Source organism: Thamnophis sirtalis, unplaced genomic scaffold (genome assembly GCF_051295495.1).
Source record: "Thamnophis sirtalis isolate CommonGarterSnake01/CBP01778 unplaced genomic scaffold, rThaSir2_p1.2 scaffold_1, whole genome shotgun sequence".
Taxonomy (NCBI): Eukaryota; Metazoa; Chordata; class Lepidosauria; order Squamata; family Natricidae; genus Thamnophis; species Thamnophis sirtalis.
The window spans coordinates 175,455,827-175,471,800 of NW_028261381.1; the positions used below are offsets into that span (position 1 = coordinate 175,455,827).

Sequence of the window (15,974 nt, forward strand, 5' to 3'; positions counted from 1 at the left end):
GGATCATATTCATTAGATGGACGGTTAAGTGTATTTGTAGAATAGGATAGGATAGGATAGGACAGGATAGGATAGAATAACAGAGTTGGAAGGGACCTTGGAGGTCTTCTAGTCCAACCCCCTGTCAAGGCAGGAAACCTTACACCACTTCAGACAAATGGTTATCCAACAACTTCTTAAAGACTCCCAGTGATGGAGCATTCACAACTTCTGGAGGAAAGTTGTTCCACTGATTAATTGTTCTAACTGTCAGGAAATTTCTCCTCAGTTCTAAGTTGCTTCTCTCCTTGATTAGTTTCCACCCATTGCTTCTTGTCCTGCCTTTGGGTGGTTTGGAGAACACCTTGACTGCCTCTTCTTTGTGGCAGTCCCTGAGAAACTAGACATACCCAATTCCAGCAATCGTTCTTTATATGTTTTAGACTCAAGTCCCCTCATCCTCTTTGTTGCTCTTCTCTGCACTCTTTCTGGAGTCTCCACATCTTTTCTACATTGTGGTGACCAAAACTGAATGCCGTATTCCAAGTGTGGCCTTACCAAGGCCTTATAAAGTGGTATTAACCCTTCACGTGATCTTGATTCTATCTCTCTGTTGATGCAGCCTAGAACTGTGTTGCTTCTCTCCTTGATTAGTTTCTCTCCATTGCTTCTTCTGCCCTCAGGTGCTTTGGAGAATAGCTGGACTCCTTCCTCTCTGTGGCAGCGCCGCAAATATTATAAGACTGCTATCATGTCTCCCCCGATCCTTCTTTTCATTAAGATGTAGGAAGTTAAAACCCACCCCTCTCCTAGAAAAAAATGAAATATGCTGGGAAATATTGAAAAAGGCAGAATATTACATTTCCCTGGATCAGAAATGGAGAAATATGTTTTTAGGTAGGAAACAGACTCACTCTTAATAGCCCCCATCTTTGTCAATGGGCCATTAAAAGGCCTGAGGCAGTTTGTTCTACAAACAAAGATCTCCCTCATTCAGCTCCAGGGTGATGGGATTAAGGCATGATAGTATTAGCCCTTTAGCCATCTCACCACAGGGCACCTGGGAAGAAGTGATGCTCAACCAAACCTGGACTCAAAACACAGCCTAGAGAGTTGGCCCTGCATGGCCCCATGGGAGCCTGACAACTAATTAGAATACAAGATCAAGATCAAAGGCCAGAGAGGGCATAAAACCAGGGACTCAGCTTCCCTTCTCTTCTTCTCCACCAACATTGAAGCATGTGATCACCTTTTCTGTTCAGGGCTCAAGCCATGCAGTCCTGTCCACCAATAAACCATCTTTCCAAGCAGCCTCCATGTTTCCAGTGTCTTTTTCCCCACTTGGAACTGAACCCAGAAGGACATTTCTTCCAACAAAGACAAGGCTTCTTTAAAACAATGATAAAGAAACGATAACCAAAGCCGTGTGCAATTTTTAAAGAACGTTTGCAAAGCGAGAACCTCCCAGGCCCTTAAGTCGGAACTTAAAGGGCGCAAGAATATCCTGTATCCTTGCTCTGTTTTCAGATTTTAAATTTATGCAAAAGGTTTGTTCTCTCTCCCGGCCTGCCAGGTGCTTGATGGATGCTTAGAAAATCTGAGTTCTTGGATTGCACGCCCTTAGGGGATAGCAGGCCTCTCCAGGTATGGAGGGGAAAAAAAGCTTTTTTCCCCTGCCTCATTGATCCTTTGAATGTAGCACCAGCTGGCAGGCCTCTCTTCCAGCAAAAAGACCCATTGAAACCTCAGAGTTATCCCTCCCCCCCCCAAAAAAAACCCCTGATCCGGTTCCAATCTGGGAGAAAGACGCTGGAAATAAAATGGAGGCTGATTGGAAAGGAGGATTCGCAGAATCAACAACAGCATGTAGTTCCGGGACAGCTGGCCAATTGGTTTGATAGCAATAGCAGTTAGACTTATATACCGCTTCATAGGGCTTTCAGCCCTCTCTAAGCGGTTTACAGAGTCAGCATATTGCCCCCAACAACAATCCGGGTCCTCATTTCACCCACCTCGGAAGGATGGAAGGCTGAGTCAACCCTGAGCCGGTGAGATTTGAATAGCCGAACTGCAGAACTGCAGTCAGCTGAAGTAGCCTGCAGTGCTGCATTTAACCACTGCGCCACCTCGGCTCATGAGTACACTTATGAGTACAAGGATTTTGAGATGCTCCAGGGGTGTTGTGCAATGTAGTGAGCCTTCTGCCTTTTGCTATTCTAAGGATGGTGGGTTAATCCTATTATGTCCTAAAGGTCATGTCCTGTTCTTAGAATTTAGGGGGTGGGGTGGAGGTGAGGAGGAGATAAATTCTTAATCCCATCAACTGGAGCTGATGGCGTTTTGTTTGTGAATAAGCTAGCCTGGATTTCTTAACGGGCATCAAATATCCATCTCTAAAGACTTCAGGCATCTGCTGGAGGCTGTTCGGGCTGCTTTCTGCCTTCGTTAAGATTTTTCTCCATTTCTCCTTTTGGGGAAATATAATGTTCTGCCTCTTTTAATATTCCCCAAAATATTTCATGCTCTGGGAGGGGGCTTCCTACAATATGAAGGTCACAAGAAGTGATAAGTGTGGCCACACTTGGAATATTGCATTCTTTGACAAAGAGACAAAATTAGTGGACCAGAGGAATACTGTCAATATAATTTACTTGGACTTCAATAGGGCATTTGATAAAGTAAACCATAACCTACTACTAGATAAAGTAGAAGACAGCATCACCACCAGATGGATTCGTAACTGGCTGATCAACTGCACTCAATGTGTAGTCCTCAATGCAACTGCATCTTCATGGAGGGAAGTATGCAGTGGGGTACCCCAAGGCTCTGTTTTAGGCCCTTCAACATCTTCATCAATGATTTGGACGAGGGGATAGATGGGGAACTCATCAAATTTGCAGATGACACCAAGCTGGCAGGAATAGCCAACACTCCAAAAGACAGGCTGAAGATACAGAAGGATCTTGACAAACTTGAACATTGGACACTATCTAATAAAATGAAATCCAATGGTGGAAAGAGTAATGTTCTACATTTAGGCGAGAAAAATAAAATGCACAGGTACAGTATATGTGGTACCTGGCTCAATAGTAGTAACTGTGAAAGGGATCTTGGAGTTCTAGTGGACAACCATTTAAATAGGAGCCAGCCGTGTACAGCAGCTGCCAAAAAAGCCAACACAGTTCTAGGCCAAGGTGGCGCAGTGGTTAAATGCAGCACTGCAGGCTACTGCTAGATCAGCAGTTCAGCGGTTCAAATCTCACCGGCTCAAGGTTGACTCAGCCTTCCATCCTTCCGAGGTGGGTAAAATGAGGACCCAGATTGTTGGGGGCAATATGCTGACTCTCTGTAAACCGCTTAGAGAGGGCTGAAAGCCCTATGAAGCGGTATATAAGTCTACTGCTATAGGCTGCATCAACAGAGGGATAGAATCAAGATCACGCGAAGGGTTAATACCACTTTATAAGGCCTTCGTAAGGCCACACTTGGAATACGGCATCCAGTTTTGGTTGCCACAATGTAAAAAACATGTGGAGACTCTAGAAAGAGTGCAAGAAAGATAATTAGGGCAATTGGAGGCTGAAACATATGAAGAATGGTTTCAGGAACTGGGTATGTCTAGTTTAATGAAAAGAAGGTCCAGGGGAGACAGGATAGCAGTCTTCCAATATCTCAGGGGTTGCCACAAAGAAGAGAGAGTCAAGCTATTCTCCAAGGCACCTGAGGGCAGAACAAGAAGCAATGGGTGGAAACTAATCAAGGAGAGAAGCAACTTAGAACTGAGGAGAAATTTCCTGACAGTGAGAACAATTAATCAGTGGAACAGAATTTGCCTCCAGAAGTTGTAAATGCTCCAACACTGGAAGTTTTAAAGAAGATGTTGGCTAACCATTTGTCTGAAGTGGTGTAGAGTTTCCTACCTAACTAAGCAGGGGGTTGGACTAGAAGTCCTCCAAGGTCCCTTCCATGTCTGTTATTTTATCCTATCCTATCTTATTAACAAAGAGGATTAGGAAGCTGGAGGCTAAAACATATAACGAACGATTGAAAGAAGTGCTTTGGGGTACCATCTAATTCCCATCATTTTTCTCTTGCCAAACAATTATAGCACCAGGCCGGTGTCCTATGGCTTCACCTCCAAAGTGGCTGTTCCTGCTGCAATTCGAGGGCAACGTACGCTCCAGGGAATCGACTTCGTCTTGCGCACATCTGTCCTTCTTTAAACTTTTATCCATCCCCATTAAAACAAGACGGAGCGGCTCGAAGAAGCAGTTGGCCAGCTGCGTTGCCAGGGCCCCCCTTTGGAGTCCGCAGAATGACATACCGGAGAGCATCCAAATACTAATCAAGGAGAGAAGGAACCTGGAGGAATTTCTGTTAGAACAGATAGGCTGTGGAAACTGCTTGTTTCCAGAAGTTGTGAATGCTCCATCACTGGAAGTCTTTAAGAGGTTGTTGGATAATCATTTGTCTGAAGTGGTGTAGGGTTTCCTGCCTGGGCAGGGGGTTGGATTGGAAGACCTCCAAGGTCCCTTCCAACTCTGGTTTTAAGAAGAGAATGGTTAACCCTCACCTGAAATGACATGGGGTTTTCTGACTGTGCAGGGGGTTAGACTAGAAGACCTCCAAGGTTCATCCTATCCTATCCTATCCTATCCTATCCTATCCTATCCTATCCTATCCTATCCTATCCTATCCTATCCCATCCCATCCCATCCCATCCCATCCCATTCTACAAATTTACATAAGCATCCATCTAATGAATATGACCCTGTGGCTATGTGAGCAATCGATCAGTGGAACTACCTGCCTCCAGAAGTTGTGAAGGCTCCAATACTGGAGGTTTTAAGAAGTTGTTGGGTAACCATTTGTCTGAAGTGGTGTAGGGTTTCCTGCCTGGGCAGGGGGTTGGACTAGAAGACCTCCAAGGTCCCTTCCAACTCTGGTTTTAAGAAGAGAATGGTTAACCCTCACCTGAAATGACATGGGGTTTTCTGACTGTGCAGGGGGTTAGACTAGAAGACCTCCAAGGTTCATCCTATCCTATCCTATCCTGTCCTGTCCTGTCCGGTCCGGTCCTGTCCTGTCCTGTCCTGTCCTATCCCATCCCATCCCATCCCATCCCATCCCATCCCATCCCATCCCATCCCATCCCATCCCATTCTATTCTACAAATTTACATAAGCAACCATCTAATGAATATGACCCGGTGGCTATGTGAACAATCAATCAGTGGAACTACCTGCCTCCAGAAGTTGTGAAGGCTCCAATACTGGAGGTTTTCAAGAAGATGTTGGATAACCATTTGTCTGAAGTGGTGTAGGGTTTCCTGCCTAAGCAGGGGGTTGGACTAGAAGACCTCCAAGGTCCCTTCCAATTTTGGTTTTAAGAAGAGAATGGTTAACCCTCACCTGAAATGACATGGGGTTTTCTGCCTGTGCAGGGGGTTAGACTAGAAGACCTCCAAGGTTCATTCTATTCTATTCTATTCTATTCCATTCCATTCCATTCCATTCCATTCTACAAATTTACATAAGCAACCATCTAATGAATATGACCCAGTGGCTGTGTGAACAATCAATCAGTGGAACTACCTCCCTCCAAAAGTTGTGAAGGCTCCAACACTGGAAGTCTTTAAGAAGATGTTGGATAGCCCTTTGTCTGAAACTGTATAGGGTTTCCTGCCTAGGCAGAGGGTTGGACTAGAAGACCTCCAAGGTCCCTTCCAACTTTGTTATTCTATTCTATTCCATCCCATCCCATCCCATCCTATCCTACAAATGTACATAACCGTCCATCCAATGAATATGACCCTCGGCTAAGTGAGGAGTATTTTTTAATGATTCTTCACCAGCTGTGTATTTTCATGCTCTTAATTTTTTCTTGTACTGTATGTGTGTGTGGGTGTGTGGGATGGTGGTGCATGTATATATTTGTTTTTAATGATGCAAGTTGCTCAGAGTCATGTATTTCCTCCTGCGATCTTGTTTAGATTTGGCTTTAATGGCTTCTAATGGTTATTTAAGATGGTTTGAATTGTTGATTTTATTGTACACTGCCCAGAGTCACATTTGTGAGATGGGTAGCTGTATAAATTTGACAAAGAGATAAATTAAGGGTAAATTGAGGTAGGGTGGCCATATAAATCAAATAAAAACAGGGGGGGAGGAAGTAAGAAAGGAGAGAATGAGGGGATGAGGGAAGGAATAGAGGGAGGGGGGAGGGGGAAAGAAAGAAGAAAGGAAAAGAGAGCAGAGAGGGAGGGAGAGGTGAAGGCAAAAATGCAGGCACACAAGTAAGCAGGCAGGAAGAAAGGAATGAAGGAAAAAGAGAGGAGAAGGAGGGCGAGAGGGATGAAGGAAGGCAAGAAGGCAAGGAAGAAGGCAAGGAAGCAGGCAGGCAGGCAGGGAGGAAAGAAGGAAGGAGGGAAGGAAAAAGAGAAGAGAAGGAGGGAGGGCAGGAAGGGAGATAAGGAGAGGGAGGCTAGGAGGGAGGGAGGGAGGGAGGAAGGAAAAGGTAGCTGGAAGAAAGGAAAGAAAGAGGATAAGGAAGGGGAGGTAGGAAAGGTTGAAGAAGAAAAAAGAAGGGAGGGAGGAGAGAAGAAAGGAAGGAGGAAAGGAAAAAGAGAAGAGAAGGACGGAGGGAGGGCAGGAAGGGAGATAAGGAGAGGGAGGGTAGGAGGAAGGGAGGAAGGAAAAGGTAGATGGAAGAAAGGAAAGAAAGAGGATAAGGAAGGGGAGGTGGGAAAGGTTGAAGAAGAAAAAGGAAGGGAGGGAGGAGGGAAGGAAGGAAGGAGGGAAGGAAAGATAAACGAAGAAGCAAGTACACTTCTACCTAAAGAGAAACTCTAAGGAATTGTTCCTGAGAAGGACTATTTTTAAAAACGTTTCTTTTACAGCTGATCTAAATCTTCTCTTCTGACATGTTCACTTTTGGGACCTAATTTCCAAACTACAGAATCTTTGAGGGGAAAAAAAAAAGTCCCCTCTCAGCCTATTTCTAGGATTCTGCACGATTTGGTTTTTCGCATCGCCAACAGCCACGCGTCCGCCTAATTGAGCTGGAGAAAGACGAGAATTTGGCCCCGTGGAGATTCCCAAACCCCCGGTTCCTTATTTCCCCTGAAGAAACCTTTCAGCTCTCTTAAGGGCTGGGGTGCCATTCACTCAACACGCAAAGATACCCCCAAAACCTAAATTACCGTAATGAATTCCCAGATTTCGGCAAGGAGGTTGCAGGGACAAAAGGCTGGGACGACGGTGAAAACCCAGCAATTGTCCCCCAAAGATTGTGGGACCAGGAAGGCGTGGTTGTAAGATAAAGTGATCTTGCCCCCCCCTCCAAAAAAAGACCAACGATCCTTTCTCCTTTTCTTTTCTCCACGACAACAACAGCCTTGTGAGGTGGGCTGGGCTTAGAGAGATAAAGCTTAGCTTTAGGCTTTCTGGCCTAAAGTAGGACTAGAGCTCACGGTCTCCCTGCAATTAGCCCTGAAGTCACCTAGCTAGTATTTTTATGCCTAAGGCAGGACTAGAACTCACAGTCTCCCGGTGTTTGGGCCGAAATCAACCAGCTAGCTTTCATATCTATGGCAGGGCCAGGACTCACAGTCTCCTAGTGGTTGGATGAAAGTCAACCAGTTAGTTCTCATGCCTAAGGTGGGACTAGAACTCACCGTCTCCTGGGGATTGGCCCAAAGTCAACCAGTTGGCTATTATGCCTAAGGCTGGACTAGAACTCACACTCTCCTGGTAATTGGCCCAAAGTCAACCATCCAGATTTCATGCCTAAGGCAGAACTAGAACTCACACTCTCCTGGTAATTGGCCCAAAGTCAACCATCCAGCTTTCATGCCTAAGGCAGAACTAGAACTCACACTCTCCTGGTAATTGGCCCAAAGTCAACCATCCAGCTTTCATGCCTAAGGCAGAACTAGAACTCACACTCTCCTGGTAATTGGTCTAAAGTCTTGCAGCCAGCTTTCATGCCTTTTTTATTATTATTATTATTAATAATATGTATTTATAACAATTTTTCCCTACAGTTGACAATATACTTGAAGATTGCTTTCTTAACATCCCATAGATCCATCTTATCTTACAACGGTCCTACTTCTTCTTCCCTCCCTCCCTCCCTCCCTCCTTCCTTCCCTCCTTCCTTCCCTCCTTTCTTTTCTCCTTCTCTCCTTCCTTTCCCCCTTCCTTCTCTCCTACATTCCCTCCTTCCTTCCCTCCTTTCTTCTCTCCTTCTCTCCTTCCTTCCCTCCTTTCTTCTCTCCTTCTCTCCTTCCTTCCCTCCTTGCTTCCCTCCCTCCTTCCTACCCCCCTTTCTTCTCTTTCTTCGCTCCTTCCTTCCTCCTCTCCTTTCCCTTCTCTCCTTCCCCTTCCTCCCCTTTACCCTTCCCCTCTTCTTCTCATTCCTCCCCTCTTTCCTACTCTTACATTCCCTCCCATTCTTCCTCTGCCTTTCCCTTTCTCCTATTCCTCTCCTTTCTCCTCTCCTTCCTTAGGCTTTCATGCCTAAACCGGGACTAGAACTCCCTGTCTCCTGCTGATTGGCCCAAAGTCATCCAGCCAGCTTTCATGCCTAAGGCAGGACTAGAACTCACACTCTCCTGGTAATTGGTCTAAAGTCTCGCAGCCAGATTTCATGCCTAAGCCGGGACTAGAACTCCCTGTCTCCTGCTGATTGGCCCAAAGTCATCCAACAAGCTTTCATGCCTAAGGCAGGACTAGAACTCACACTCTCCTGGTAATTGGTCTAAAGTCTCGCAGCCAGATTTCATGTTTAAGTAGGGACTAGAACTCACAGTCTCCTAGTGATTGGAGCAAAGTGAACCAGGCCAGCTTCATGCCCAAGATGGTTCTAGAACTCACTGCTCCCTGTTTTCTTCCCCAATGCCTTAACCCTTCCCAGCGCCTCCCTGTGATGTCCCACAGTGGGTGCATTAATTAAATCAATGCTACCCGTCCTTTTAAGCCCCCATAAGACCATGATCCCATGCTTCGCTGGGCACGATAGAAGAAGCCATGAAAAGCCACCGTGCCATGATAGTTGCTCAACGCCTCTTTGGCCCAGCCAAGGTGCTAGTCCTCATGCAGCTGCCCGAGAGACCTGCAATTCTGTTGAACAGTCAGAGCAATGAAGCGCAGGAAGCGGGACCTGGGAACCTTATCAGGAGACGCCACAAGTCACTAGTCCTCACTCGCTGTGCCGATACGAGAGGGGCGTTACGGGAAAAGTACCAACTTTTCCCCCATAATGCCGATCTCCTTTGGGGCCACCTCCGAAAAACCTCTCCGCTTCTTCTTCTTCCTCCTGCTGCAACCTGACCCACCGTTGCTAATTTGTCTCGCTTTCCCAGTTCTCCCTTTTCAGGCGCTTCCCGTGGCCTGTGGGTTGCCATGGCAACGCAGCAGGCCGCCAGCTCCATCCTCCGGCCTGCTTTACTCCGGTATCAGGCCGCTATGCGATCTCGCCTCGGATTACAGAAGCCTTTCTTTCACTCGCCCCCGTGGTGCCAAGCTGCAGACAGGGCCTCCTTTAACCAGGGTTGAAAGATGGCATAATAAAAGCAAAGCTTCCCCGGGAAAGCTAATGGAAAGGGAAACGGTGCATGGGCAGAGTGCTTTCTCCTAGCCTTTCAGCATCCTGCCTTTGCAAACCTGAAAGAATCTAGACTCGTAAATCTGGGGGGTGTGAATCCCCACTCCGGGGCTTCCTTTGAATCTGGAGCAGCAGCAGCAGCATCCCTGGAAGCTGCCTGTCTCAGCCTGCTCCCGAACCCACTAGCCTCTGAGCACGTGAAGAGAACCTTTCTGAGCAATACACATCTAGTTCTGTGGAGAAAGGTTGAATGGTAGGATCCCTGAATTAACACAGGGCCCTTTTCCACCAATAATGTAACGTAACATAAACATAAACATCACATCACATTCAGCCGGTTCAGACCGCTTTGCCCAAACTGGCAGTGCAGCCCCGTGGCACGACAAAACCGCGGTCCACTAAAGCGCGCCCGATTAAAGCGCGTACCTGACGTCATCAGCAGCGCGACAAATACGACCGCGGAGAAAAAAGGGCGCTTTAAAAAGCGCTTTTACAGCAAGCCGATTCATGTAAAGGTAAGGGTTAGGTTTAGGGTTAGGTTAAGGGTTAGGGTTAGGGTTAGGTTAAGGGTTAGGGTTAGGGTTAGGTTAAGGGTTAGGGTTAGGTTAAGGGTTAGCGTTAGGTTTAGCGTTAGGTTAAGGGTTAGGTTTAGGGTTAGGTTTAGGGTTAGGTTAAGGGTTAGGTTTAGGGTTAGGTTTGGGGGGGTTAGGGTAAGGTTTTCGCGTTAATTTTAACTTTACCGCTCACAGCGTGATGTTTTCGTCGCGCTGTGATGACGTCAGGTACGCGCTTTCGTCGAGCGTGCTTTAGTCTACCGCGGTTTTGTGGTGGAACCGTGCAGCCCAGGCTCTATGCCCGTGATGGCAAACTATGGCACGTGTGCCACAGGTGCCACACGGAGCCATTTGTCCGGGCACGTGAGGCGCTGCCTTGTCAGCTGGCCAGCGTGCATTCGTGTGCCGACCAGCTGACTTTGGTCTCCTTTTGAGGCCGTTTTTCGCCCTCCGGAGGCTTCAGGAGCTTCCCTGAAGCCTCCAGAGCGCGAAAACCCGCCCCTGCGGCCAAACCAGGAGTCCGGGAACATACTGTACTTCCGGTTTGCTCGTAGGGCTGGTTTTAGCCCTCCGGTGCCTTCAGGGAAGCCTCTAGAAGGCCCCTGAAGGCTACGGAGTACGAAAAACGGCCCTACGGACAAACCGGACTTCCGGTTTGCTCGTAGGGTCGTTTTTGGCCCTCCGGAACCTTCAGGAAAGCCTCCTGAAGGCTCCGGAGGGCTAAAACCGGCCCTATGAGCAAACCGGAAGTTCGTTCTCAAACGTCCGGTTTGCCCGTAGGGGCGGTTTTTCACACTCCAGAGCCTTCAGGGAAGCTCCTGAAGCCTCGGGGGGGCGGGGGGGACTGTTTTCGCACTCTCCAGGCTCCTATAATGCCTCTGGAGCCTGGGAAGGGTGAAAAAAGCATACCAAAATGGGGAGGGGGAGCGCTGGTCATGCGCGCATGCATGCTGGGGTCGCATAGCATTATGGGTGTGGCATGCCCATGCACGACCCCCCCTGCGCTCCCCCCGCTTTTGGCATCATCGCTCTATACCATCCTATTTAGGCATGTTTTTGAGGCTGGATGCATGTGCGGAAAGTCGGGAGCATGCGCGGAATGTGCCCGCACCCCCGCCGCGAACCGGTGAACGAAATGTGCAACCCACCGCTGATAACAAACATAATATAACACAAGATAGCAAAAATAACATAACAAACATAACAACACAAACACATAACCAATATATTAATATTCTAGAGCAGTATTTCTCAATCCGGGTCCCTTTAAGAGTTGTGGACTTCAACTCCCAGAATTCCCCAGCCAGCATGGCCGGCTGGGGAATTCTGGGAGTTGAAGTCCAGGCCCCTTAAAGTGACCCAGACTGAGAAACACAGCTCTGGACTGCTCTGTAAAACGACATTTGATTTAATGGGATTATTTAGTTATTTAGATATTATTGACAACTTCGCATCCACTTCTATCCGATCTCGTATTGCAAGCTTCCCGACCTCCTGCGGACCCGTTGAAATATTCACCAGTGCCCCGTATCATGTAGCTACCCCCCCCCCCCGCTGCTAAAACTAACAGCGTAGAATGGATAGAACCTCCACTGCCAGAGGCAGTCTATCTTAGATCGTACCAGGTCTGAAATTGGCAATCCTTGCCTACTGCTGAATGTCAGATGCCACAGAAAAGACAAACACACACACACACACACACACACACACACACACAAAGGGCAGTGTCAAGTTACCTCTCTCCGATAAACAGGGTCCGGTTGATGGTCAGCATCCGTTGAATATGGAGGCGCTCGGACCCGCCGTCCTGGCTGGCGAACCGGCCGAGTCCGTTGCCCACGAAGACGGCATACTGCTTCACATCTGCAGGAAATCAAAGGAAGCCACAGGTAGTCCTTAACTTACGACCACAATGGAGTCCAGCATTTTTGCTGCTAAGTGAGGCCGTTGTTAAGTGAGTTTTGACCCATTTTATTACCTTTTGCACCGCTGTTGTTAAGTGAATCACTGCAGTTGTTAAATTAGCAATTTGGCTGTTAAGCGAATCTGGATTTCCCCCTTGACTTTGCTTATCAGGGGATCACGTGACCCCCCTGAGACACTGTAACCGTCATAAATATGAGTCACTTGCCAGGCATCTGAATTTTGATCATGTGATTATGGGGGTGCTGCAACAGTCGTAAGTCTGAAAACCAGTCATAAGTCACTTTTTTAATGCTGTTGTAACTCAGAATAGTCACTGAGTGAACTGCTGTAAGTCAAGGACTACATGCATTGGGCAATTCCCAAAGGAATCCTGGTCTAGTTATCCAACCTCAGGGTTTTTGATGAGTGTAGGATCAGGTCTGGCTGAAATCACTGCTTCCCCTCCATGCAAAGTTGTAATTGCCTGTGAGAATGGGGATAAGGGGACACTGGGACTGGAGAGAAGGGGATAAGGGGACACTGGGACTGAATGGAGGGGTGGATAATGTCTCGGGGGGGACCCTCCCTAGTTTCTTGGTCTGCATAGGTGATGGAGGGGGATGTATTTTCAGATTTGCAAGATTCTGTTAATATCACCAGTTGGAAAACCCCCAGTTGGCAAAACTTTTCCCACCGGGCACTTATTGTATAAGGCTGATCACCTTATAGAAAAATTCCATGCAGAAAATCCAAACCAGCCTGGGAGGAGGACGCAACCTTAAATCTTATACTTGTACTCAAATTGTTTTTGTTTCGCACAGGTTGCTTTTGGAAAGTGAGGGGAGCCGAATGTCAACTCCTAAAGTTCTCATGGTGAGGGAAAGGGGGAGGAGCGCATTCCAAGCATACTTTCGGCTAGAGTTGGATCTCAGATTACTGCAGCAGGCTTGGGAGGGGTGCACCTCATTGGGGAATGTGATTTATGACGCACACTGAGGGGAGGGGTGGAACAGGGATAAAGTTCAGCTATCATTCAAAGAAAGCTGAGATCTGACTGCAAAAAGGCCTTGCCGAATGGTGCTCCTAAGAAATGGCTAGCTTTGTATTGAATCTTGTCTCGATACTCATGAATCAATTAGGGCATGTTTAGGAAACCTAACACTTACAGTCCTCCAGAGCGACACTGATGGGCCCAGATTCTTCGGGGAAGTGGGCGCGAGATGTCCTCTCCAGCAGCAGTAGGAAGACGAGAGGCAGGCAGGCGGGGCTCATGGCTTCCGTGCGGCGTGCCCTTCGCACCCCTGAAAAATGATAAGGATATGAAGAATATTAAGCTCTTAGGCCAACAAACTCAATATTATACCACTGTATTGTTTGGGGACAAAAACAAACCCAAATTGAAGACAGCTAGCATCTGAGTATCTTGAACCCCGGGCCACATCGCACACCTAACACTTGCTGTACTATTGTTGATTTGTTTCCAAAACCCACCCAGTTGCCTGTCTTGCCTCCCCCTTCCTCTTTCCTTTCGTGCTTGGCTGTGGGAATCTAGATGCCAGTTGCTAAGATAGATCTCCCCTTGGATGACCCCCATGTCCAATCTATTTATCATCCCATTTCTACTTTCCCCAGCCTTTGGACGCGGTGCCTCACGGTTTTCCTTTGAATTCCACTGGGAAAGTTTTTAAACTCACTCGGTTCGATGGAAGTGAAGAACGGGGCTTAAGAGTGTGTGTGTGTGTGTGTGTGTGTGTGTGTGTGTGTGTGTGTGTAGGTAGGTAGGTTCCCCTCGCACATATGTGCTAGTCGTTCCCAACTCTAGGGGGCGGTGCTCATCTTCGTTTCAAAGCCGAAGAGCCAGCGCTGTCCGAAGATGTCTCCATGGTCATGTGGCCGGCATGACTAAATGCCGAAGGCACACGGAACACCGTTCACTTCCCACCATTTTTCTACTTGCATCTTTACATGCTTTCAAACTAGGTTGGCAGAAGCTGGGACAAGTAACAAGAACTCACTCCGTTACGTGGCGCTAGGGATTTGAACCGCCGACCTTTCTGATCGACAAGCTCAGCATCAATCAGATTATATATAGACGGCAGCTCTGATCACGCTTTGCTCGCACAAGCACGATCAGCGCTGCCGTCTTTCTATAAATATTGGTGGGGTGTGTGCAGAGTGCTGTAAGCGGGTTGGTTGGCTGTGTTGTTACATCTTGATTAGTTGATGGAGTTGACGTATGCAGATTAGTTGGCTGTTTCGTAACCTCCTGTGTGGCTGAGGTACTGGCTGTGTGCCTATTGTTCTTTTGTGTTGTAATGATCTGGGTAATGGGCTGCGTGATAACATCCTGAGCTCTAGTTTAGTGATATCTTGAGTCCTGTGCTGCAACTCCTGGGAAGTTGGCTGCGTTGTAACATCCTGAGTTCTGTGATGTAATGTCCTGAGCAGAGGGCTGTGATTTATTTGATTTGATTAAGTTTGTATGCCGCCTTATTCCCGAGAGACTCAGGGCGGCTCACAATAAAAAGGGAGGGGATACAAAAAATAAAATAAAAACCAGTAATTTAAAATTCTACAACAGCCGTACCTCGAATGGGGCTGGATAGTTCAACAGCTCCAGGCCTGCCGGAACAGCCAGGTCTTAACTGCTTTGCGGAAGGCCGGGAGGGTGGTAAGGGTCCGGATCTCCATGAGGAGATCGTTCCAGAGGGCCGGAGCAGCCACAGAGAAGGCCCTCCCCCAAGGAGTCGCCAGCTGACATTGGCCGGCGGATGGAATTCGGAGGAGGCCTAGTCTGTGGGATGTAATAGGTCTTAGGGAGGTGACTGGCAGGAGGCGGTCTCTCAAGTACCCAGATCCGATACCATGTAGGGCTTTAATGTAACATCCCGGACTTTGGTTTGGCTCCGAGTTTGCGGTCTGGTCATGTGTTCATGGCATGTGTCAATTTGCTTTGTGTGGGGGTCGGAGGGGGGTGCAGCAGTTGGTGATGCCGCTGTGGTTTTGCTTCTGGATAGTGGTTGCATTTTGTCTATGGGATGAGTTTGGGTTTGAGTCTGTTGAGGATGATTGGTGGTGGCATCCTTTGTTGTTTTGGGTCCAGTGTCGGTTTTCGTGGCTGGGACTCGTTTGTTGACTAGGGCTAGTTTCCAGATGTCTGGTAGATGGGAGGTATCGTCATGTTTATTCATGTTGTGGGCGTGTTTCTCTATTTCGATGGCTTCCATAATTATTCTCTTGTTGAAGGGTTCAGTTTTGGAGATTAATTTGGTTCCTTCAATATCAATTTCATGTCCTGTGGCTTTAAGGTGCTGGAAAAGGGAGGAAGTTTTTTCTTCTTTTCTGACTGCATTCTTGTTTTCTGCGATGCGTGCATTTATTCTCCTATTAGTTTGTCCAGTGTAGGTGGCTGGGCAGATTTTACCGTGACCTGTCAAAACCGCGGAGGACAAAATCGCGCTCGATGAAAGCGCGCATGTGACGTCATCACAGCGTGACGAAAAAAAATAAAAATTGAAATAAAATTAAAATTAAAGCAAGCCGATTCACATAAAGGTAAGGGTTAGGTTTAGGGTTAGGTTTAGGGTTAGGTTAAGGGTTAGGGTTAGGTTTAGAGCGTTAGGGTTACGTTTAGCGTTAGGTTAAGGGTTAGCGTTAGGTTTAGCGTTACGTTAACGGTTAGGTTTAGGGTTAGATTTAGGGTTAGGTTAAGGGTTAGGGTTAGGGTTAGGTTTAGGGTTAGGTTTGGGGGGGTTAGGGTAAGGTTTTCGCTTTATTTTTACATTTTTCGATCACAGCGTGATGTTTTCGTCGCGCTGTGATGACGTCAAATGCGCGCTTTCGTCGAGCGCGATTTTGTCCTCCGCGGTTTTGTGGTGGAACCGATTTTGCATGGTATTTCGTAGACTCCTTGGTTTTCCACCTGGATCT

General features: G+C 47.5%; 1 protein-coding gene across 1 annotated transcript in view; it reads right to left on the reverse strand.

The window, feature by feature from the left end:
• Positions 1–15,974, reverse strand: part of SEMA6B (semaphorin 6B) — a 191,634-nt gene that overhangs the window by 48,579 nt on the left and 127,081 nt on the right. The window contains exons 2-3 of the mRNA XM_087703365.1: positions 13,211–13,345; positions 11,876–12,002 (exon numbers count right to left, since the gene is read on the reverse strand). Of these exons, the coding sequence (XP_087559491.1) occupies positions 11,876–12,002; positions 13,211–13,316 (233 nt within the window). The 5' untranslated portion in view covers positions 13,317–13,345. The remainder of the gene's footprint in view (positions 1–11,875; positions 12,003–13,210; positions 13,346–15,974) is intronic.